This window comes from Mustela nigripes, chromosome 18 (genome assembly GCF_022355385.1).
Source record: "Mustela nigripes isolate SB6536 chromosome 18, MUSNIG.SB6536, whole genome shotgun sequence".
NCBI lineage: Eukaryota > Metazoa > Chordata > Mammalia > Carnivora > Mustelidae > Mustela > Mustela nigripes.
Genome location: NC_081574.1, coordinates 37,698,110 through 37,722,012, shown reverse-complemented (window position 1 = coordinate 37,722,012; position 23,903 = coordinate 37,698,110). Strand labels below are relative to the sequence as shown.

At 49.1% G+C, this 23,903-nt stretch overlaps 1 protein-coding gene across 2 annotated transcripts in view; it reads right to left on the bottom strand.

Moving 5' to 3' along the window:
* IKBKB (inhibitor of nuclear factor kappa B kinase subunit beta) overlaps window positions 1-23,903 on the bottom strand; it is a 61,508-nt gene that overhangs the window by 1,644 nt on the left and 35,961 nt on the right. Inside the window, exons 6-21 of one of the 2 annotated variants that reach the window (XM_059384369.1) lie at window positions 22,726-22,814; window positions 21,484-21,573; window positions 19,034-19,158; window positions 15,516-15,623; window positions 14,224-14,353; window positions 13,659-13,853; window positions 12,895-13,009; window positions 11,071-11,194; window positions 10,354-10,505; window positions 10,120-10,181; window positions 8,921-9,030; window positions 7,261-7,310; window positions 7,073-7,172; window positions 6,717-6,864; window positions 3,280-3,407; window positions 758-848 (exon numbers count right to left, since the gene is read on the bottom strand). In XM_059384369.1, coding sequence (XP_059240352.1) covers window positions 758-848; window positions 3,280-3,407; window positions 6,717-6,864; window positions 7,073-7,172; window positions 7,261-7,310; window positions 8,921-9,030; window positions 10,120-10,181; window positions 10,354-10,505; window positions 11,071-11,194; window positions 12,895-13,009; window positions 13,659-13,853; window positions 14,224-14,353; window positions 15,516-15,623; window positions 19,034-19,158; window positions 21,484-21,573; window positions 22,726-22,814 — 1,817 coding nt within the window. Of the gene's footprint in view, window positions 1-757; window positions 849-1,996; window positions 2,854-3,279; window positions 3,408-6,716; window positions 6,865-7,072; window positions 7,173-7,260; window positions 7,311-8,920; window positions 9,031-10,119; window positions 10,182-10,353; window positions 10,506-11,070; window positions 11,195-12,894; window positions 13,010-13,658; window positions 13,854-14,223; window positions 14,354-15,515; window positions 15,624-19,033; window positions 19,159-21,483; window positions 21,574-22,725; window positions 22,815-23,903 lie in introns of those variants that run through there. The other variant, XM_059384371.1, reaches the window with a different exon arrangement.

The window sequence follows — 23,903 nt, the reverse complement described above, 5'->3', positions numbered from 1 at the left end:
GGTTCTCAGAGCTACCTCAGCCACCCATTTCCAACGCTACCAGATGAAACAGCCGGATGAGACTTCCCTTTCCTCTGGCAGAAGTGCCCCTCGGCCATGAAATGCTCAAAATACGCCCTGTCAGGAGGAGGACACACAGCGACGCAGAACAGAGAAAGCCCCTCACCGGAGATGGACACCCGAATAAGTAAGAAGTGATTACAATCACCAGTGGTGTCCCGTCTGATTCCTCTGACAACTGAGAAGTCAGGGGGAAGCTAGCAGGTCACGGTCTTGGCAGGAAAGGGCCTTTCAAAAGCTGAGGAATGACTTCGGGTTCTCTCAGCAACGTAAGCTTTGCCTTAAAATGTACTTGTGTCTTGACTCACTTTTTGTCAGGCTGGCTTCCCTGTAACTAGTACTACCTACCGCTAAGCCCCCTGAGAGGGGGTGCTGTGACAGGGTCTGGCCCTGTCCCCCAAGTCTCACATAGTACTCCCCACACAGAGACACTCAGCAGGGAGAGAAAGACGTTCTCAGAATGACATCACCTCCCTTATAAAAATGGAGCATTGCAAGGGTTAAATGAAATACTGCACATCAAGTCCCTGTCCCCCTTCAGTAATTGTTAGCATGGCTGTGAGTAATAACATGTACTAGGAAATTGTTAAGCGTAGACTGAGACGGAAGACACGCTGGATTGCCTTTCCGTTTTCTTTTTCTGGTTTGCCAGGGAAAAGACGGACACGGAATAGTGGGGATTTACGCAGCCGGTTACCCTCAAACTCTGGTCCTGTTCTTTGATGGTGTCTTGCATTGCATGTTCTAGCTGCGAACACAGGGTGTGCGCTTCAGTCACCAGCTCTCCACTGGAGAAAAGGATCACAGTATTAGAAAATGCTTGTCGTGGTTTTTCCGAGATAACACTATTGTTTAGAAAACAGGCTACAGGGGCGCCTGGGTGGCTCAGTGGGTTAGGCCGCTGCCTTCGGCTCAGGTCATGATCTCAGAGTCCTGGGATCGGGTCCCGCATCGGGCTCTCTGCTCAGCGGGGAGCCTGCTTCCTCCTCTCTCTCTGCTTGCCTCTCTGCCTACTTGTGATCTCTCTCTGTCAAATAAATAAATAAAATCTTTAAAAAAAAGAAAACAGGCTACAGAGCTTTGGATAAGATTTTAAAAATTAAATTCCAATTACTTTGACCCCGAGGGTCTTCAAGTGCCAGGTCCTGCCGAGTCATCTCACTGACCTTGCTAAGCACTTTTCAGAAGCCCACACCCAGCCATAAGTCAGCATTACCGTTCACAGTGGGAAAAAGAAAATCTCTTTTTAATTTAGAAGTTAGAAGTCAGTGAGCACACTCTGACTTAACTAGATAGTTGAATTTAATTCTCTCCAAACTGCCAAAATCTGAAGATATCCCATAAATCACCTGTTTTCCAATTTTTGAAATAGAACAAAAAAATTATGTAGACCAAGTAATTCCACCATTTCCACAGTTCCTTGAGATCTGTGAAAAAGTAAGTCCTGAGAACTGATTGAATTTGATCCATTCTCTCTTTTCTAGGATTAGAAATGCACCTGTCAGTTCAAGAACCTCGGTGGGGAGAGAGGGGAGAGTACAATAAGCCGCTGTCCTGTTCCAACCTCGGCTCCATGACACATACAGACAACCTGTGCTCCTGGAACGACTTCTCCAGAGCCTCCAGGATATCATGGGGGCACTATGGCCAGTGCAGGGAGACAGTGCCCTGGAACTGCTCACCTTGCAAAGCCTGACACTCTGCTGCAAGGAACACAGGCCACGTTTTTGCTCAGCCCCTTCCACGTGGCTCCTAACTAGGTTGAAGATTCAATGCCAGCTCCAGAGGGCAATGGGAGGGACACATGACCTGGTTACCATCCTTAAGCTCACTGCGGGTTGGGGAGAGTTAAGAATCTAAGGCCACGTGTTAGTACCACAACACACAGGCTAGGAACTCCCCCAAGCACAGGAATAGGACTTTTAAAACAGCTTTATTGAGATGTAATTTACATGCCATAAAGTTCACCCATCTAAGCTGTATTAATTGGATGGTTTTAGTATATTTACAGAATGACACAATCTTTACAATCTAGTTTTAAAACATTTTTATCATTTAGAAGGAAACTTTGTACCCGTTATCAGCTCTTTCCCATCGCCCCCCTCCACCTGCCCTAGGCAATCATTAATCTATTTTCCATGTCTGAAGACTGGGTCCCGGGAATGATTTTAACCGGGAATGATTTTAACCGAGAATGATTTTAACCATCGCCAGTAGAAGGCGTTGAGGAAACTGCAGGGGGCTGAACTAGAAACAAAAACCCGCACAGGCGGTCCAAGAAGAGAGAGCTCTGTGTGTGTGAATGGTCAGGGCACTGGAGGAGGGGGAACCAGATATGGACAGCAGATATGTGCTGCAGATAGGAGGAAGTTGGCCAGAGGTTCTGGAACCTCAGTGAGCATCAGCAACCAGCTCAGGCTTCTGAAAAGCTGCCTGCTGGGCCCACCCCTGAGCCATTGACCCAGCATCTACATCTAACAAGTGTCCAGATATGGCGGCCGCTGCTGGTCTGGGTCAGACTTCCAGAACCAGCCGGCTAGGCCAAGAGTTTGTACGGGAACAGCAGATCAACCTGGAGAGTGGCTCCGAGGTGGCCGTGTAAGTCTGAAAAAGCTCAGCTTGGATCCTCTAGGGGAATGGGAAGCTGCTACTAGTTACCGGCCAAAACAGTAACTTGATCCAATGGCATTCTGTGAAGATTCACTCCAACAGAAAGGGCTTGGAGGTGGTACTCGACAGGAAGCAGGGAGGGGAAACATGCTGTTCACCACCTCGTGGCTATGGCCCAGGAGACTGGAGAAGAAAGCAAGGGAGTGGGGGTTGAGGACAGGCAGAAGGAGGCAAACTGTAGGTTGGTAACTCAGAGTGGTGGGGGGTGAGGAAGAGGCAAGATGACAGTGGCGTGGCCACCAGAGCATGCCCTGTGGGGAATACAGTTTTGAACAACAGATGATGGCTGACATGACTAGCACTTTCCATATCTTTATTAAGCAATTCGAAATCCAGGCCTCAGACAAGAAAAGTACTTAGCTAGCAAATTACACGGGAAAAGGAGAGTAAAATACCACATCTGCCTGGCATATGAACCAACACAAAGAAAAACATGCATGAAATCGTTAGATAGATGAAATGATCTCTCAATGATAAACAAGTATTTCGATTCCCATGCTCTCCCGATGTACCCGTGGCTATCACGCCTGGCACGGAAGAGTGACCCACCTTTTCTTGATGGCCTCGGGTAAGCTGTTGGGGGCAGCAGAAGGCTGAGACAGCAGCTGACCCGAGTGACTGAGGCGAGAAGCATTCATGCTGTCTGGGCTTCCACTGACAGGACCACGGACTTTGCTCTGAAGGACAAAACCAAAAGAAAATCAACAGAATTTTGGAGCAAATGATCCCAACTTTGCATTCCCACCATGGTATTTTCTCATGAAATAACTGGTCACAAGACACTAGCTAGTCCTATAAATTATGACTCAACATCCCTTCTCATGACCACAGTTTACATTTCGGCTTAGAAAATCTTTGTCTATAGGTGTACTTTTAAAAATGATTTTATTTATTCGGCAGAGAGTGCACACATGTGCAGAAGCAGAGGAAGAAGCAAACTCCCTGCTGAGCAAAGAGCCAGAACGCTGAGATTATGACCTGAGCCAAAGGTAGACACTATAGGTGTACTTTTTCTTTTTCTTTTTTTTAAAGATTTTATTTATTTATTTGTCAGAGAGAGAGGGAGAGCCAGCGAGCACAGGCAGACAGAATGGCAGGCAGAGGCAGAGGGAGAAGCAGGCTCCCTGCCGAGCAAGGAGCCGGATGTGGGACTCGATCCCAGGACGCTGGGATCATGACCTGAGCCGAAGGCAGCCGCCCAACCAACTGAGCCACCCAGGCGTCCCAGGTGTACTTTTTGATAAAAGATTCTAAATATAGGGAAATTTGAGTACCCGTATTCACAGGTTTAATTCATTAGTTTGACTGCTTAACAAACTCTAACAAAAGAAATTTAGACAGGGATGGTTTTGTTTTTCCAAGTAGAAGACTGAGACACACAAAAAGCTTCTAAGAGGCTTTCTGTGAATCGCATCATCTGTGGGACAGCCGAGAAGAAAAGCACAACGTTCTGGCCAACCCCCCAGGGCCCGCTGGCTGCTGCAGCCACTCTCCCTCAGTCAAGGTTAAACCAGGGCTCTGGCTGCTTGCAGTCCGCAGACGCGACCTACTGTCAACTTTCCCAGCACCTCATGTCCCTCCCCTCTCTGAGTCTCCAGCCAGTCGCTCATCTGGCGGGGGTCTCGCGATCTTCTCGTGGACCTGGTGCTGCCCTTGCTGCAGCCCATGTGACTTCAATCCCACTCAGCCCTGCGAAGTGGAGGACCAGCCCTGGTTCCACATCCTTCCTTCCAGCTGAATGTCAAGGTCCAGCTTTCACCTGTCAGTCAAGCACCCAGTTTCGCCCTGCGGCTTGTCGCCTATTGAGAGAACCAGCCGTCTGCTTCCTCTGCTCTGCCTGGGCCTGCGAGTATGGCGGAGGGCAGCCCTTCCACTGCCCTGTCCCTTGCAGCACAGGGGCTCTGTGACTCCAGGACCCACCCCCAGAGCGGTCCCTCCCTCTTGGGGGCTGAGGTCTGTCCAAGCCTCAAATCCGTTCTCCAGCTGCCATGAGGGATTTCTCTAGAGCCCAAATGTGATCATACCATTCCCATACTTAACTTCCTGCAGCACGAAAGATGCGAAGATGAATTCTGGGGTGTTTTCTATGCCTTCAGAACAAAGTGGGCCTGCATATGTGCGGCCCCTGCCTGCCTCCCCATTTCGTTCCACACGACAGCCTGCCCCCCGCCCCCACCAGAACACTCTGCGTGTAGCACTCAGAACACAGCCACTCTTTTAGGCCAATGTCCTGGGCCTCGGATAGAGCCAAGTCTTCGCTCTGGAAGGTCCTCTCCACCTATCCACCTAATTCCTACTCATTCTTCAGCCGAAGCAACACCTCCTTGTGGATGTTCCCCGTGCCTCCCTCCCCTCCAAGAGGCTCTTTTTGTTCATGTTACAGCCCAGCTTACAGCACTCGAGCTGCTGAACAATATTTCCTGCCCCCCAATTCAAATTCACTTCCCCGTGCATGTCCCTCCCCAGACTAGGAGCTGCCGGCTCAGGGCCCATGCTGCTTTCCCCCTTTACCTCCCATCTTCATCACATTCCTAGGCTCCGGGCACATGGTCAGGGCTCAGTAAACGTCACACGAATGCAGAAAGCAGATCAGGCCATCCCCGGGAGTACCTCAACTTCCCTCTCCTTCCTCAATCTTCTTTCCTTATCATCTTTCCTTTTTTCTTTTCTTCCTTTCTTACAGGAGTAAACATCACCCACCCCTTCTCAAGGCCGAGGCATCCATGCATGTTCATCTCGCTGATACCCTGTTGTTCTCATGACTTGCAGACTCCACTGTCTCCTGCCCTTTGACACTGTGACTGTCCCGGCGCACTGTCCCCTTCTGCCTGGCCTACAGATCCAGCCCATGATCTTAGAAATACCGCCCTTGCATCCTGCTTCCACCTATCGCCCCATTCTCCCCGTTGCTCTGTCAAACAGTGTCAGTGACTAAACCGGTCTTCATCCCAGGTAACCTCTCTGCAGCCTGCACGGCGCAGGTCTCTCTCCCCATCAGCTCTGGTTTCCATGGCCTTTACTTGGCTCTTCTCCTTCTCTGTCTTAGGCTCTTTTTTGTGTCCCGTTTTCTCTCTGAGCAACATGCAGCAGAATCTCAACTACAGTGACAGTGGCAGTGGGAGGAGAATGCCTGGGTGGCTCAGATGGTTAAGTGTCCACCTTCGGCTCAGGTCATGATCTCCAGGTACTGGGATCAAGCCCCATGTCGGGCTCCAGCCAATGGGGCATCTGCTTCTCCCTCTGCCTGCTGCTCCCCCTGGCTGTGCTCGCTATCTCCCTCCCTCTCAAATGAATAAGTAAAATGGACAGTAAGACAGCAGGCACAGGAAGTATGAGGGACAGTACTGAGCAGCACAGACTTGGGTGAGGGTGAACCAGTCCAGCAGACATGCCCTGTAGTGAGCTGCATGGAGGTCCCCCAAAGATCCGCCCATGTCCTAACTCCAGGAAGCTGGGAATGTGACCTTAGTGGAAAAGAGGGTCTGCGCAGATGCAGTCAAGGGTCCTGAGAGGAGATCATCCTGGAGAGGGGATCCAATGGCATGGGTACTTATACGTGACACCCAAGAGACAGACACAGAGAAGAAGGCCTTGTGCAGACACAAGCAGATACTGGAATGATGTGGCTGTGAGCCAAGGAACACCTGGGGTGTTCCGCCAAAAGCTGGGAGAAGCCAGGAAGGACTCTCCCCTAGAGCTTGCAGAGGGAACTCAGTCCCACCAACAACTTGGTTCCAGAACCGCAAGGAGTGACTCTGGTGGCACCTGACTACAGTGGCCTCAGGAAACTCATGCAGGCGGAAGTTAGAACACCTGGCCCTGGCCGGACCCCACCCTGCCAGCGGAGGGCAGTGAGAGAGGAGCGGTGGCAGCAGAGCACTTGGCCGTTAGCTCTGGGGCCCCTCCTTGGAGGGTGGTGACAGCACAGAGATGGAAAGGCCCTGAGAGGCTGGCGGGCTAAGGGCTGGGCCGCGGGGCTCACGCACACAAGCGATCTTCAGAAGATTCCAGAGTTCCTTCTGCCGCTTCTCCTGAAGCCGGACAACGGTCTTCTCATCTTCGTTCATTAAACTCACCACCTCTTCCACCTTGGGCAACAATTCCAGAGCCTTCTGCTTGCATACCACAGTTTTACTGTAAAGAACAAATGTGACAAACTCCAGTGGCATTGGGGCTGGAGAAAGCAGGAGAACATAATCCTTAGGAATTATGAATCCAACAGCAGCTGCGGGTAAATTTTCTCCAGGTTAAGTGAGTCAGAGGGGAGTGAGAAGATGACCCCATGTGCAGCCTCACTGCTCCTCTGAATTCCACCCTTGGGAAGGGAAGTCGGGGCTAATACCTGAGCTGCGTATAAATCACTCTCACTTTCTTCTCAAAGCCTTGGATGGCCTGGAGGAGCAGCCGGACCATCTCCTGACTGTCGCCATCCGTTCGCTGGTCTAGAAAGAGGGAAGGAGCCCACAGTTCCTCAAGGGGGCCGGCAGAGAGCGCCTACACCGTGCACTGACAAAACAAGGCCCTACATACCTCTGGGTTTCTCCCGAAGCCTCCTATAAAGCTCCCTTGCCTGCTCTTCTCTGAAACATATGAAGGAGAAATTCTGTTAAGATGCAAGGTCAAATAAGCACATTTGAAACTCTGCTTGGGGTGGGGGGCGCCTGGGTGGCTCAGTCGTTAAGCATCTGTCTTCAGCTCAAGTCATGATCCCAGGGTCCTGGGATCAAGCCCTGCATTGGGCTCCCTGCTCGGCAGGAGGCCTGCTTCTCCCCCTCCCACTCCCCCTGCTGTGTTCTCTCTTTCATGGTGTCTCTCTGTGTCAAATAAATAAATAAAATCTTAAAAAAAACCCCACCCAAACCATTGGTTAGCTAATTTCTGCCAGAACAGTTACTGATTTTTAGAAGCAAGACTAGCATTGTCTTGACTGGAGAAAATTATCAGCCCTGGAGATGGCACAAGTGATGCCTCCAACAAGGAAATAATGGCCGCTGTCATCAAACCCGAACCATCGCTAAGGTTTAATGAGAGAGAGAGTCTCAGGAAGCGAGTTTCTACTCTGTCCCTTGGAATTTCCTGTCCATATGGCTTCTGCAATAATGACCCCAGTACCATCACCGGGCTGGGTCTAAGCCCAGAGTATATGGGCCCCCCTTGAAAACTCAAGCCCAAAGGCAACACCATCTTCTATCCCTTTCTGGCCTCAACACTGAAACTGGCTGATATTTTCAGCAGGGACTTTCATTTGAAAACTAAAGGAAAATAAAGGGTTAAATAATTGGAGAAAATACAGACTCCAGATCACCAGATTTCTAGTATTTGAGCTTCTGAGCCTGAGAACCCTAGTAAAGGCATCGGAGGGACCCGGCTGAGCCCAAGCCAGAGCTCCTGTGAGTCTGAGGCCGCTCGCCTGTTTCCCTCCCCACCTGCAGCCAGGGAGCTCCCCCTGATTCCCTTCAGGGAGGACGGCTTTGCCAGCACACCTTATCACCACCGCCTGAATCAAGGCCAAATTCCTGATAAAGATACAAATGAGTGGTTTCTGGGTTCAAACTCTTTTTTTTTTTTTTTTAAAGATTTTATTTATTTATTTGACAGACAGAGATCACAAGTAGGCAGAGCGGCAGGCAGAGAGAGAGAGGAGGAAGCAGGCTCCCTGCAGAGCAGAGAGCCCGATGTGGGGCTCGATCCCAGGACCCTGGGATCATGACCCGAGCTGAAGGCAGAGGCTTTAACCCACTGAGCCACCCAGGCGCCCCTCTGGGTTCAAACTCTTAAGACTGGCCAGGCTCCTTTTCTGTTCTACTTTCTGGTCTCTGAACCATAGCTGGATCAGCGCGGGCTGCACGGACAGTGGTTAGCATGGTGAACCCAGCCTCTGTCACAGCCTTTACAGTTTCTGAACGCCTGCTCTATCTGAATCGTGTGATTTGACCTTCACAGCTCTGTGAGGTCAGACAGTTCTGCTCTCCACTCAAGAGATGCGGAAATGAAGGCTGCGGCAACGGTGGTCTGGCCGCGCCCATCTCTGGAACATGCCACGACGCTTCGCCAGAGGTTCACAGGCTCCAAGGAACAGTGTCGCAGAGCTGCCCCGGTAACCACACCCGCACCCCTGGATGTTGGCGACACCCACACAGAAGCCTGTGTGGGGCGCCTGCGGATGGGCCTGCCGCCCAGGGCTACTCACAGGTCGTCCAGCGTGCCGCCCTGCTTCCGCCCCATGGGGCTCCTCTGCAGGTCCACGATGTCGGTCTGGAGCGCCATCATCCGCTCCACCAGGAGCCTCACCTCGTTCTCCTAAGGAAAAAGCTGTGCTAATGTCAACTGACGTAATAAGGGCCTTCTGAGGCGCGCGATTTCAGGGGCAACACCCTCCAGATGCACTGAAGACCCTCGACTGGCTGGCTCGAAGGGATGCAGTTTTGGAGTCCGATGGCCGGGGTTCTGAGCACGCGACCCTCACTTTCTAGCTGTGTGACCCAGGCCGCAGTCTCCTCCCTCCGCCACCCAACAGGCTTCTAAACAGGCCACTATGGGGTTGGGTAAGGTATGGCAGGTAAAGCACCCGGCAGCGGGCCTGGCAAGGAGAAGATGCCCAAACACATTCCTTTCTCTTCCCTTCGTTTGTCCACCCCCGTGGGGAGGCAGGCCCGGGCTCCCGTTGCAGAGCTTAAGGCGAGCTCGAGCCAGGGTGGGTCGCGGCACTCAGGGTCCTGGGGCGGGGGTGGTCATCTGTGTCATCTGTGTCAGACCCACCTGGAAGCACACGTGCCGGTACTGATTCATAGAAACTGATGTTCGGACACAGAGGTGAAGGTCCCTTCCCAAATTCACGGCAGAAAATGGAGAAAGGTCCAGAAAAGTCCTTGGAGCCTTCAGCCTTCCATTTGTGTGGGGTTCACCAAAGCTAAACTTACTTCCCTTACCTCACAATTAACGTTTTTCAGTGGTCATAGATTTATGCTGTCCTATGACTTTATGCTTGGGCTTTTTGTCCAAGTCGATTTTTGTCTTATCGATTTAGTGTCTCAACAAAACTAGGCAAAGCCCCTGGTGGGACGGAGTGCTGATCATTCATCCGAGGCCCTTTCTAAGAGGAAGGGGCCTGGGCTGCCTGCCAGGACGTGCCCACTCTCCTGACTCACGGCTGCGCCAGGTCTGGGCGGCTCCTCCGTCTGCCCTCGAGGGGCCCGCTTTACTGGCTCCCACCCCAGCCTCTTTCTAGCAAGGCCTAGTCAAGGTAAGAGAGCACGACGAGGACAACCGGACTCATGATTTCGGACTCATGAACTGATCCAGTGTTTGAGGAGAGAGTAAGAAAAGGCAGTGAGAAGGCTTAGCCCCTCTCTCAGTAAGGACAAGAGTCTAGAAGCAGGAGTCTCCTACCCGCCCACAGAGCTCCACAGCCTGTTCCATTTCCCTCCAGGCCAGCAGCAGCTTATCTGACGCTGGGGGAAAAATAAAATAGGGGGAAAAAAAGAAAAACAAAATGAAAACACCACAAAACCAAAATAGAAACAAACAACTCAATTGTAAGAGGCAAAAGAAACCTCAAGAAGAGAAAAGAAAAAAAAAAGACAGGAGTCGTCTCTCCAAGCGGAATGCAGAGAGTTTACTCACTGATCCCAAACTCCGTTTGCTCACTGTACTTCTCCAGGTCAATCTGGATGCTGGTTTTAAAGAAGTCCAACTTGGCTTTGAGCTGCTGAGACATGGAAGCCATAGAATTCTTCATCTTGGAGAGGCAGCTATTATTCCGAAGGAGATTCATCCTGCAGGGACCACAAGAAACAGAACCTTCTGGTATCTCTGGGATCCAAATACCATTTCCTGGACAATACTGAAACCACCTCAAACACCAAGGCAGGTCCCTACTGTAATTATTATTGTCATAACAAAAGCAGCCCCCTCTAATCATAAAGACAATCTCCTAGCCCTCAGCGAGCATGCGGTTCTCTACCAAAACTGGAATTCAGCCCAGTGCCATGCCAAGGGCAACAACCCGGAGAGGGAGTTGGGCAGTCCCTGGCATGAGTCAGAGGAGTTTTGCTAACCCAAATTCCAAGGAGCTTTTCCAGAGTCCAAATTCAGCTCCTAGTTCAGCCAGCCCGGCCCTCAGTTTACACTCCTGCTCCATGTGCTGACCTCCCTCACCTCGTAAAGTCCAAAAGGGCCTCCCCCTCAATCCCGCCCAGCCAACCACTTCCTGCCCATCCAAACCAGTGTCTCCCTCTTGTCTCTCCTACCAGTGGCTTCTGGGCCCCTGCCTCCGCCACCTCCCTGTGGCAAAAGCCACCAAGCAATTTAAAATAAGTCCCAAAGCGCCTGGCACAGTACATGGCAGCTCGCTGTCCCTGCTGCAGCCGGTTACAGTCCTCCTTCAGGGTTTGGATGCTGTGCCAGACCTGGCCCCACACCTTCCTCAGCTGGAAGAAAGACAGGTTCCTCTTGGGCTCTTGAACTGGAACAGAGACATACATGACTGTCAGAAAATAACTGCCCTGAGGTTAACCATGTCCTGCCTCGCGACATCACTGGTGTTTTTACATTTTTTAGTGACTATGCAGGGCGCCTGGGCGGCTCAGTAGGCGAGGACCCCAGGTCTTGGGATCAAGCTCCAGTCAGGCTCCCTGCTCCGAGGGAAGTCTGCTTCTCCCTCTCATTTTTCCTTTGTCCTCTCTTTCTCAAATAAATAAAGAAAATCCTTTAAAAAAAGAACTACTATCCTATTGCATAACTTTTTTGGGTGAGAAGTCTGGTTACTGTCACACGTATTTTTTTGTACCCCATTAACAGCACCAGCATGGACCAGTCAATAAATACCTACAAGTAGAAACAGTTTGTGATCCATGTACAGACACTCACATGCATATAAGCTCGTATGTTTTCAATAAATCTTTATAACATTTAAGGTCATATGAAGTTTTCTAAAAATTCAGCTTCAACCAGTAGTACTAGAACATGTTTAAATAGGCAGGAAGTCTGGAATGAAGACTTTGGACTCCTGATCTGTTTATTCTAAATGTGTGTGCGGTAGCAGGAATGGGGGATGCACCAGTATGTTCATCTAACACTCATACAATGGAATACCACACAAGCGTCAGAAATTAGGGGCTCAGGGCACCTGGTGGCTCTATTGCTTGAGCAGCCCACTGGGTCTTTCTTTCTTTCTTTTTTTTTTAAGATTTTATTTATTTATCTGACAGAGATCACAGCAGGCAGAGAGGCAGGCCGAGAGAGGGAAGGGAAGCAGGCTCCCTGCTGAGCAGAGAGCCCGATGTGGGGCTCGATCCCAGGAATGACCTGGGCTGAAGGCAGAGGCTTTAACCCACTGAGCCACCCAGGTGCTCCAGTTCACTGGGTCTTGACTCAGGTCATGATCTCAGGGTCCTGGGACTGAGCTTTGCTTGGGGTTCTGAGCTCAGTGGGCAGTCTGCTTGGGGATTCTCTCTCTCCCCCTCTGCCCCTCCCCCTGCTCCCACCACATCCTCTCTCTCAAATGAATGAATAAATCTTTAGAAAAAAAGTTTTATTAAAAAAAAAAAAGAAATTAGGGAGTTCTATATGAACCAACAGGGGATAAATCTCTAAAATACATTAAGTGAAAAAAGCAGGGGCAGAGCAGTATATGTCATATGCTACCATTTGTTGGAGAAAAAAGATATATATATATATGTGTGTGTGTGTGTGTGTGTGTGTGTGTGTGTTTATACATATTTTATAAATTATAAATGAGGAGTAAATGAGTAGAATACTCCTGGAAGATATACCCAAGAATCTGACAGAAGCAGTTTCTCTGGAAGAGACTGGGAAATTGGGAAGACAGGATGGCTTATTTTTCACAGTTTATTCTTTCCATACCTTTTGCCTTTTTTGTATTGCATACATGTATTAATTATTAAAATATAAACAAAACTTCGAAAATCTGAATTGATCAAGTTCAGAGAGCTGCAGGCAGTATTCTCTGTCCTGTGTTTAAAGTTCTACTGATCACGTTATAATTGAAGACTTTCTTTCCTCTTTTTTGGCTGGACTACTAAGCTCCAACTAAAGAAGGCTGCCCTGGGGACCAGATAAGCTCATCTCCTTGGTGTGGACCCCTCTCCTGGTCCATGTCTCTCCCTGTGACTATTTTTTTAAAGAAAACAGTGATGTTCTTACGGATACAGCTGACACTTTCAGGTTGGGGCCGGGGGGAGATCTGAGTCTCATAGGCGATTTTACTGTTGTCAAAGAGAAAGACGAGATCCATGTCCAGCGTGCGGCCCTCATTCAGCTGCAAAGGAACAAGAACAAGATGAAATCTTGTGGATCCCATCCCTGCTTTTTCCAAGTAAAAACACGGGGATTTCAGAGCGTTTCCCGCTGTTCACCAATAGCATTACCTTCAGCCGGCAAGTACCGAGCGCCCATGCAGCCTTTCTTAATGATGCCAGCCTAGGCTTTCCCGTTCCTGTTCCTTTTACATTTATCCAAACATAAGCCTTATTTACGACTTATTACTTTCTATCTATTCTCCATTGTCTTTACCCTGCACATAGATGTTCGCCATCTCCCTTCCTAGCCCATGCTTGTTTCTCCTACGTTGGCTTTCCCAGATCCTTGGGGCAGGGACTGTGGCGTGCACAGTGGTGGCTGTCCGCACGGTTCTGTACATGAGAAATACACTGGAAACAGCTTTGGCTGACACGGAGGAACGACGCATTGCTTGGCAACAGAGGCAACAGAGAGGCGCTGTGAGCGGACTGGAAGTAACAAGTCAAGCGTGGAGGGATTCGAGTCTCCCATTAGGCCACGCAGGGGACTGGACGTTCCAACTGAAAACACAGGCAGTGTGCTCCGTGTGACAAAGCAGAGCTGAAATCCCAACAGCTGGGCGGCACAGTGCGAGGAGCACAGGGGCTTCAGTGAGGAGCAAGGCTCACCTTGCCGTCTGAAATACACTGAGCAGCAGGCTTGTCAGGGATCAGCGCCAGCCCAGCTTCCTGTAGCAGCTCCTGGTCCTTCTCGGGGATTCCTGTGTCCTGCTGGATTCTGGCCTGCAAGCTCTGCAGACTCTCGTCTTCTGTCACTGGATAGGTGTGAATGATGCCTGTGACCATGTTCAAGATATGAACCAGCTGCAACACAACCCAGATGTTACTGGAAAAAACCCCATCGTTCCAGAGAGGCCCACCTATTTGCCTGGATCATCTGCTGCTCCGAACATTTCCCAGCCGCACAAAGAGAAGGGCCGGGCCAGCAGGGGGAAGGGAGCCCCAGTGCCGAGCTTCATACATTCTGGTCTTCAATACTCCTGTTTGTCCACAGCTACCGCCTCACAGCCAAGGTCACCTGGCCGGGGGGCAGGCACTCTCGAGGGGCCTCCCTTCCCACTGCTTGGATGGCCCAGGACCTGCTCTTTAAGGCGCTCTTCTTCTTCCCAAGCCCTGCCACCGCTCATGGGGAACCCAACCTGCTGCCTCGAGGCTAACCTGGCTCTGCACTCACCTTCAGGTTTAAGATGTCATCCAGGGCCTTGAAGCAGCCGTTGGGCCCGTACACAGGATCAGTGCCCCTCTGTCGTGGGTGCCACATGAGCATCAGCTGCAGCCACTTCTCCAGTCGCTGTGCCAGGATGCTGCGGAGAACCAGAGCACGGTGAGAGGGGACGGCTCCCGCGCCCTTCTCAGGCGGCCTCCCATACATGCACCGCTATACACAGCTGCGGCAGCCGACATGGGGTTACTGAAAATGAATTAACCTGAGGGAAAGCGAATATTTTCCAGTCAAACTGAGAATCTGGGTGCTCATCCCTTCTTGTCTGCTACAATAACCTCTGAAAACCAAGACTTCTCAACAGATGGGTCAACAGACTCATCTCCACTTGGCTGCATGAGAATGATCTATCGATGAAGCTCTTTAAACATTGCAGGCATGTCCCACCTCCAGGCAAGCCCCACACACAATCTAGATGCCATCCTGCCAGATTTGTCAATCTGCCACCCCCCACCCCACCACCGAAATAAACACTCATGGTCCCACAACAAAGGTCACGCTCCTTCCCAAACACAGGTCCACCTCGTATAGCTGTTCTCAGCCTCCAGAGACCAACTCCCTTCTCACATGCCTTTGTTCCCCTCACTCCTTCCCTCTTAAACTTCGCTCCTCTTCATCTATCCATGTTCTGTACATCTTTCCAGATCCTTCCAGAAAGTTCCAGCGCATCTAAAGTCATTCCACAGAGTTCTAGTACACACGATACCTCGCTCCCCATTCTCTGAATACTCAGGGTAATTGTTATCCATGCTACTCAGTTGTGCATGACTGCACTGCTCTTTCTTTTGTACTACTACCAATGCTGATCTTACTATTTAAGTGTTCACATTCAGTCTCTAAGACTAGATTGTAATGCTGTTCAAACTACAAAGACTTGTTGACTGTGACACAGTACAAGGCTACACAAGAGTACAAAGAGAAGTCAAACATAATTCCCTACCCTGAAAAGGCTTCCGGTTGACCAGGAGATAAACCCTATGCAAAACTGATGTAACACACAAGGCAGAAGCCAGTAAAGGTGGTAAGAGGTATAGATAAATTGTTATGTGAATTTAGGAAAGAGGATTTCTAGATAGGATGAGGGGTGGTAATCCATTTTAAGTTTAAGACGGAGATGGTTATGTCAAGTCCTTAGACATGGGAGGCTATCCTAATAACCTATTTAAAAGCTATTTGGTGCCATCACAGATATTTAATTGCAAAAGAGGATGAGAACTACATAGAGAAGCACCACTGGGCCTTACCTGTTGAGATTATTGGGGTAGGGTAAGGAGCTTGAAAACTTCACGGCTCCGTTCAGGTCCTCACTGACAACGATGTCCATCTCACTCTTCTGCCGGACTTTGGAGTGCCTGCCAACGGGTCATCTCCTTAATTAGAGCCTCTAAGTCACTTAGCGGGCAAGACACACTTTACATCTGTAACAAATCCACTTTACAACCGTATGTGATACCCATAGGTCGCAATTTTGTCTTTGGGTGACAGTGCCTCAGTATCCTGCTGGGATGGATTCTTTCGGAGCCAGAGGCTAGTCTGAACAACCTTCAGGGGTGGCGGCAGCGACCATCCCGCCCCCAGAGCGCCACAGCCAGCACCACCGACTCCTGACCTCACCCTTGGCATGTCTTCATCATTTCCCCTACTTTTCATTTTATCACTGGCAAAACTTACATCTTGACAGAGGATAAAATGAGAACTTCTGAACCAGGCTCACTGCACGCGGATCGCATAGATGGGAAATATGTGGGATGCGTGCCCGCACAACGCACTTCCCTCTAAAAGCAGGCAGCTCCACACTACCTCCTGCGGGGAAGGAGCTTTACATTTCCCAACTGAGAGAACTCACAGATGTGTGGATGCATCCAAAATAGTATTTGAAGGGACAAAGTGTTAAACCCAACTAGTTTCAAAGCTTTTCAGTGATGAGGAAAAGAAAGTAAGTGTGAATTATGCCTCAAAGAGGACCAAGTACTTTGACACTGAACACGGACTCCTTCCCACAATTACCCCATGTGGGAGAGCCTGTTTCTCGTCTCCTGTGCAGTGGGAAGGAAACGGAGATCCGCAGGGTCACCCAAGTTCACACAACTACAGTGTGGCAGAAATGGGGGACTCGAACCCCCATCTGCTGTTCTTTCTACTCTGTCTGAATGTCCCAGTCCTTCCTTTCCAAAAACGCCTGGGAAATTCAAACACAAATGTTTTAGTCCTGAGGGCTTCTCATCGGCAAGGGGTGAGCTGGACTGGGGGGAGAATGCAGGAAAGGCGCTGGCGCTGGTGCGAGGCAGCAGCTGCCGTTCACAGCTCCGGCTGGAACTGTGACTGTAAGGCAGGAGCACCAAGAGCATCATGACGGACAAGTGAGACAGATGATCCTCTAACGGCAAACTTAGTCTGTCAGTGGGAAATTATAAACATAAGATAGTAAATAAAATGCTTATTGCTTAGTTCCTGAAATGTATGTCAAAGTAGCATTACAAGAAAATTACGAAGCTCAGATTGCATCTGTCCTGAAATTACTGTCCACCTGCCACCTGCGATGAGAGAGTGAAGTTTTTAAAAAGTCGTATGAGGCATTACAAGGCAGATGGGACAGACATTTCTCACAGACTACTCCACTGAACAGCTCCTGACTGGGCATCCAAGAGGGCTACCTGAAAGTGTCACCTGGTCTTCAGCACTGGTGAGCGGAGTTCTAAGAAGCTGGTTCTGCAGACAACGCACTTACATAAAGATGCTGAGACATTAGGCATAATGTTTTCAAATACTTGTCCTTCCAGTTCAAATGGATTTTAACTCACCTTGTTAAAAACAATGGAAAAACTCAACATTTGAGCTGCAGAAATGCAGCAATTCTTTGGTTTGTTAAAAACACTACTGACGTACAGATACTGTTATTTTTATGCTGGTTACAGTATCAGGTGTGACTATAAATGAATGAGCTAATTCCTCAATATTCCAGAGCTTATGCAGGTCAAGTATTGTTTGTTTTAAAACCAATCACCACAGGGGGGCAGACTCCTTAAGAGCAGGGACCCTGGCTGCAATCATCTTCCCATTGCCAGTGTTTGGCTTCTATATGTTGACTAAAATGGACTGCCATCACAAAAACCACTTTTCTGGAATGGATCTTCAAGGCTACATCTTATAAATAAATAATTCATGATGCAAATACCTATCCTTTGAAAAAGTTAATGTTTTCATTACTTCCAGAAAGGTATATAGAAAAATGGTAACAGCCAGTGCTGGCAGTGGTATGGTGAAAGAGGCAGCTTGGTATGTTCCTGGTGGAAATATTATTTAGATAGCCTTTCTGTTGAGCATTCCTATACACATCAAAACCTTTAAAATGTGCGTAGTCTTTGATCAGTTAATTCCATTTCTAGGAATTATCCTAGGGAAATAATTAAGGACACACAAGGACACTATTCTTGGTGTTCTTTTAAGAAGTAAAAATTATAAAACACCCGTGCTTCCAGTAACAGGGGGATAAGTTAAAAAAAATTCCAGTACAGCCACTCAGCTGAATACCAAACAGACATTACAAATAACAGAAAAACATAAAGCATTTTCAATAGCCAGACTGAAAGGCAGGTTATATGAGGATGTTTGTAGTAATTTATTTGTGGGATTTTTCTGTTTGTTTGTTTGTTTTAAGGTATAGCAGATACACTGAAGGGCCTGGAGACTCACACAAACATTCATAGTGGTTGTTTCCGGATTGTGTGAAGGAAATTCTCATGTGCAGAAATGCTCTGGGAGCACATGCAAGACAGTTCATACTACACTATCACTGATGGAAAAAAGGTGTGAAACCCATAAATGAACCAACAGACAAACAGAGGCCAATTTGCTTGTAACCACCCCCAAAGTACACCAAAAGCCAGTGCTATCAGGTGCCTGGGGTGGGGGTAAGGAAGCCAGGTGGCTGGGAGGCTGGTCAGAGAGGACTTCTCAGTGCATATTCTTCTATTACTTTTGGAAGCTCGAACCATGTGAACTTATTACTGCTCCAGAAGGACAAAAACTGGAAATCAAGACAAAATTTGGAAAAATAGTAGCATTATTTAAATTAGCGTGTGGCCTCTCAAGGAACACTCTGAGTGAAACTTGATTCACGGGAATGTCCATTTTTGAACTGTGCATTTCGGTAATGATGAGCCATCACATATACCACAAACCCTCGTTTTTGTAATTAAAAAAAGGTAAAGATAAAAGTTTTTTAAAACTTAATTGTCTCCTTTTGTTTTTTTATTAAAACATATTTTTGGGGTAACGTATTTATGTACATATTGGTTCCTATTTTAAGCCACTTTCTTGTGCTTTTGAAACAAAAATCTCCTTCACGGTACAGTAAAATATGTCCATAATACATTACTGCGTAAATACTTTTCATCTGTCATGTGTGCACGTCCTGTATTTGTTTACTAACACACAGCATCCTCAGTGGAAGTGCACCAATGTGTGCAACGGGCTGTGAACACGGCCATGCTGCTATTGCACACACACAGCAAACATTCACCCGGTGTTACATTTAAAGACGTTAAAAACTGCTCTATTTTTCTAGGACTGCAGAGCCTGGACCACCTGCATGCTGAGTCCTAATGGGACATCCTCTATGGGGGACAGATGATAGACGTCTCGGGCTGGGAGCACCCAGTAAGATAGGAACAGGTGAAGGGCATGACAAAGACAGAGGGACACACTCCCCCCTTCAGGGGGCACTCCTGGACCCACCCGCAGGCCCCAGTCCCTCACTCACCACTGCACAGGCTGCCAGTTAGGGAGAAAAGGGCGGAAGCCGGTGATGCACTCGAAAGCCAAGGTGCCGAAGCTCCAGTAGTCCACGGTCACCGTGTACTTCTGCTGCTCCAGGAGCTCTGGGGCCTGTGGGAAAACAAGTGCTGGGGAAGCACTGAGGGGCTCCTGCTGCTAGGGGGCCTCTGCAGGAGGGGGCAACCTGTCCTTCTCGTCACGTCCCCCTCTTCCCCCGACTCCATCCAGAGAACACTGGTGTGTCCACTTGAGGGGGGAGGAGGTGACCACACGTGTAGCTGGTGGTATCTACAAGTTCTCTGTACCTCATTCACTCCTGATGCTGATACGAGGGCCCCCAGGAGTATTTTTAGGTAGGCCAGAGCACAGCATACACCCTTTCCTTGGGTGCCATGTCCAGGTGGGAAGGTAGGTTACATACCACAGAGGAAAAGGACACCAGGCTAGGCACACCGCATGCATAACACACATGTTAAATGCTGACTGCGTCTCCTAAACCAATGTGCCTCAGGATGTGTGGTCATGCAATGGAACGGGATATTTACAACTGGGCAGGAAAAAAGCCAGATGCACGACCGCTGTCCAAGCAGAGAGAGTTGGAGGGACCACGCAAAGCTTTGAAGCACGGTGGGAACGGAACCTGCCTCAGAAGAAGGCTCTTCACATTAGGGTTTGCGAGGAGACATACTAGGAAGGAGCATCACAAGCAAAGGCAGGGAGACTGGGCTGTACACAGTCTAGCTAGACAGTGTCACTTATGGAAGACCCAGAGAGTGCAAAGCACGAGGAAAAGTTGGGGGATGGGCAAATTAGTCTCTATATCTGGTTATGAACGTAAGTTTTAGTTCCTGAAGGTGAAGGATGTGACTGAGCACAGGCTCCCCCACTTAACTGTTGCTGAGCCCATGAGGATTTCAGAGGATGCTCAGAAGGACCTACATAATTACGTGATACAGACACAGGACCCGAATCATAGCGCCCCATGGGTCACCACTCTGAAACCTCTATTCCATTGAGCAGGTCATAAAGAAAGGGAGCCAGTCCCCTAGTTGGTGGGCTAAGCAGGAAGCAGAAATGAACTCAGACTTCAAAGAACCTTTTTCTTCTTTATTTAAGAACTAGATAAAATAGGGGCGCCTGGGTGGCTCAGTCGGCTGAGCAGCTGCCTTCAGCTCAGGTCATGATCCCAGGGTCCTGAGATCAGTCCCACATCAGGCCTCCTGCTTAGCGGGGAGCCTGCTTCTCCCTCTCCCTCTGCCTGCCATTCCCCCTGCTTGTGCTCTCTGTCTGGCAAACAAAATCTTTAAAAAAAAGAAAAGAACTCAATAAAATATTTAAACTCATTTAGCCCAGTGGCTTTCAACCTTTTTTTGCTTATTAAACTGCCGACCCTTTTTTTCAATCAAAATTTTACTGGTTGTTACCATCCACAGGCAATCTATGACCAAGTCTAACTGAGTCTCTTGCTAGGCATTTCTTGACTTATTTTCTACACCGTCATGCTACCAGCGGCTCTGAGCTGCTTGTCACAACAGCCTCCTTACCTCCCCCACGACTTACTCTTGTACAGTGCAATACACCCTCCATGCTGCATCAAGGGTGGTCCCTTCAAAGGTTAAACCGGATCCCTCTCCAAATTAAAACCCTTCAGTGTCTTTCTGGCCCTCCATGGACTACATCCTTTGCTTCATTTTCCTCTCCCTTCCCCTACCCCTGGCCCTTCCTTGCATCTACGCATCCTTCAGGTCCCAGACTAGGTGAGGGCCTCCTAACCCGTATTCTTATAACACCTTGCACTTTCCCTCTGTAGCACTTGTCACAATTTTAACTTCTTAGTTCTCTGTTGTAAGCGTGGGGTTAATGCCTGCTTTCTCGCTAACCTCTGAGCTTCTAAAGACCAGGGAAATGCTGGTCTTCTTTCCCATTGATCGCAAGCTCCCAGCACAGTGCCTGGCAGACAGACATAGACTATACTCAGTCAGGACTTCCTGAATGAATGAGTGACTCACATAGAAGCCCAGTATTCAGACCAAGTAATGTAAAGAAGGGGTGGGGGGGTCAGAGCTCAGCTCCTTCTTGCTGGCCCGAGACATGTCATAGAAACTGTGGCTTCTACAGACCAGCATGAATCTAGTCTAAACTCTTTATTTTCAGATAAAATACTGAAGCCTATGATGTTACAGGATGTGTGTGAGAGCACATGCTAGCAACGCCCTTCTGACATCAGAGAAAATGACCCCATCCTTCCATTGGGTCTAGCAAAAAGCACCAACTTGAACAGAGTATGTCTCTGTCGTACAACAATTCCTATACATCTGGGAAGCCTCAAGAAAGCCAGAAAGATTTAGATGCCAGAAGGCAAGGATAGAGAGGAGCCACACATGGACAGCCACCAGGGAACCGCTGAGAAGCAAACATGTAAACCCCATTTCTTACCAAGTACTGCAGGGTGCCCACAAAGGAAGTACAAAGACTGCCCTGATCCAGTTCCTTGGCATATCCTAGGTCAATAATTTTGTGTATTAACTGGAAAAAAAAAAAAAAAAGGAAAAATCGGGAGGATTATGAGGGTACCCTGTCTTCCTGTAAGAACTGATCGCTGACCAGAGCAGAGGATACTCTGAATTCCCAGGTTGTGTTAGAGCCTGAGTTCCTAAGAACCACTCAATACACAAGAAACCACCTTCAACACGGCAGATAGAGAGCAAGAGGAAATGTACACGGTAAAAATGCTCCAAAAAGTACATGTTCTCGTTTGCTCTGCAACTATTCACCAGAGGAAGGCAAAATGAACAGACTCTGCATCAGCCCTCAAGATTGCTAAACCTGCCATGATAATGTGAAAGACCTGCTCCGTGAATGCCCATAGTTCTCAAATCTTAGAATCACTGGCAAGAATGAGTGTGAACCGGGGACGTCTGGGTGGCTCAGTTGGTTGGTCGACTGCCCTTTGGCTCAGGTCATGATCCCAGAGTCCTGGGATCGAGTCCCACATCGGGCTCCCAGCTCCATGCGGAGTCTGCTTCTCCCTCTGACCTTCTCCTTGCTCATGCTCTCTCTCACTGTCTCTCTCCCCAGAAGAGACTGAGTGGCCCACAGGTTGGGTTACTACATCCCACTCGGCTGAGCCCTTGCTAGTCTCCTCCAGCTAAAGGAACAAGGCTGCAAGAGGGCACGTGCTGAGCCCATGGGGAGGTAACTGCCACACCCAAGCAGGAGGGCCCCTGCGGAGGGTCCGCAAGACTGCAGTTTGGGCCAAGCCCTATGGGCAGGTACCAGCTCCAAATGCCTCCCCTGCGTCACAAGCAGAAACAGCTCAGAGCTGGTTTCCAGGTTAGCGTCAAAAGTTGCACTCTCGAACACACAGAAAACGAAAAGTCGATTTCTTGGAGGCGCTGGTCTCAAAGGCTGGGGCAGAGGCAGGAAGAGAAACAAGATTTTCCTTATCAGATTCCTGCAACTGGGGAAACTAACAATGTGGCCCATTCAAACTTGCCTCCACTAGCCAGCAAGAGCTTTTTGCTGAATTCTGTTTCAAATCAAAAGTGTTCCCACAGAATCAAAGCGAATACAAAGTCAAGGAAATGCAAATATAAACAAAGACACAAAGGGTGTTCTTTCTCTAGGAGAGCAGCTCCCCCGAGGCGGTCCCCAGGACTTTCCCGGAAGGTCACTCACTCTTTGCTCTCCTTGCTGCAGGACGATGTTTTCTGGCTTTAGATCCCGATGGATGATTCTGTTTTCATGAAGATATCTGAGTGCAGAGGCTGAGAGGGTGGAAAGGGGAGTCAATTTTCATTAAGCCTAAAAAATGTGCTTCACTTCAAAATCACCTGTCCTGTGAAAGATTGTGCCCTGACATGCACTCTGACTTTCAGTGCAGATTCGGAGGGAGGGACAGGGCCTGGGGCAGAAGCTCCCAGGGTGACGTGAAAGGAGTCCTGGTTACTGGAAAATCTGGAGAACAAGAATCTGACTTTTTCATACAAAGTCACCAATGAGTCTAGAGCAGTGGTCCCCAACTGCATTGCCCAGACCAGAAGCGTCTGAGCTTGTGAGAAATGCAAAATTCTGGGATCCCACCCCAGACCTACTAGCTCAGAAATGTTAGAGGTGTTTTAACAAGATCTCCAGGTGATGCTGATGAAGTTTGAGAAGGCGAACATCTCTGGTGTAGAGGCTCAAAAGTCTAAATTCCACAGGGAGGGTAAAGGAGAAGGGCCCTCTGGGCAGAGACCACTCTGCTCATCGGATCTGAAGTCCACGGATGTCCGAGCCGGCTTAAAGGAAGAAGTGGAAGAAGAGACTATGTGCACACTCCACGCACCTCACGGTTCAACATGGCTTTACTATGTGCTCAGTTCTCTGCTAGGCTCTGGGAGGTACATAAAATAAGAGGCATGATACCCAAGAGCTCAGAATCCAGCTGGGAACGAAGGAAGGAGCCTGCGCGACCCTGGCTGATGTGAGCCTGTTGTACGGGAAGGTCATGGCGTACAGCACCGGGGCTCCTGTTGCAGCCGGGCTCCAAGCCCGATGTCATCTGCACCCATGAAAGAAGTTTAATAACTTAACAGAAGTCCTAGCTCATTGCACTACAAAAGACAAAAATGAGGAAATACGTGAAGGTGATAAAATTATCATTATTGGAGATGGTATGACTCTGTACTTAGAAACTCAATAGTCGAGGGGCGCCTGGGTGGCTCGGTCAGTTAAGTGTCTGCCTTTGGCTAAGGTCACGATCCCAGGATCCTAGGATCAATCGCAGAGTCAGGATCCCAGCTTAGCGGGAAGTCTGCTTCTCCCGCTGTGTCTGCCTCTGCTCACACACTCCCTCTCTGTATCTCTCTGTCTCA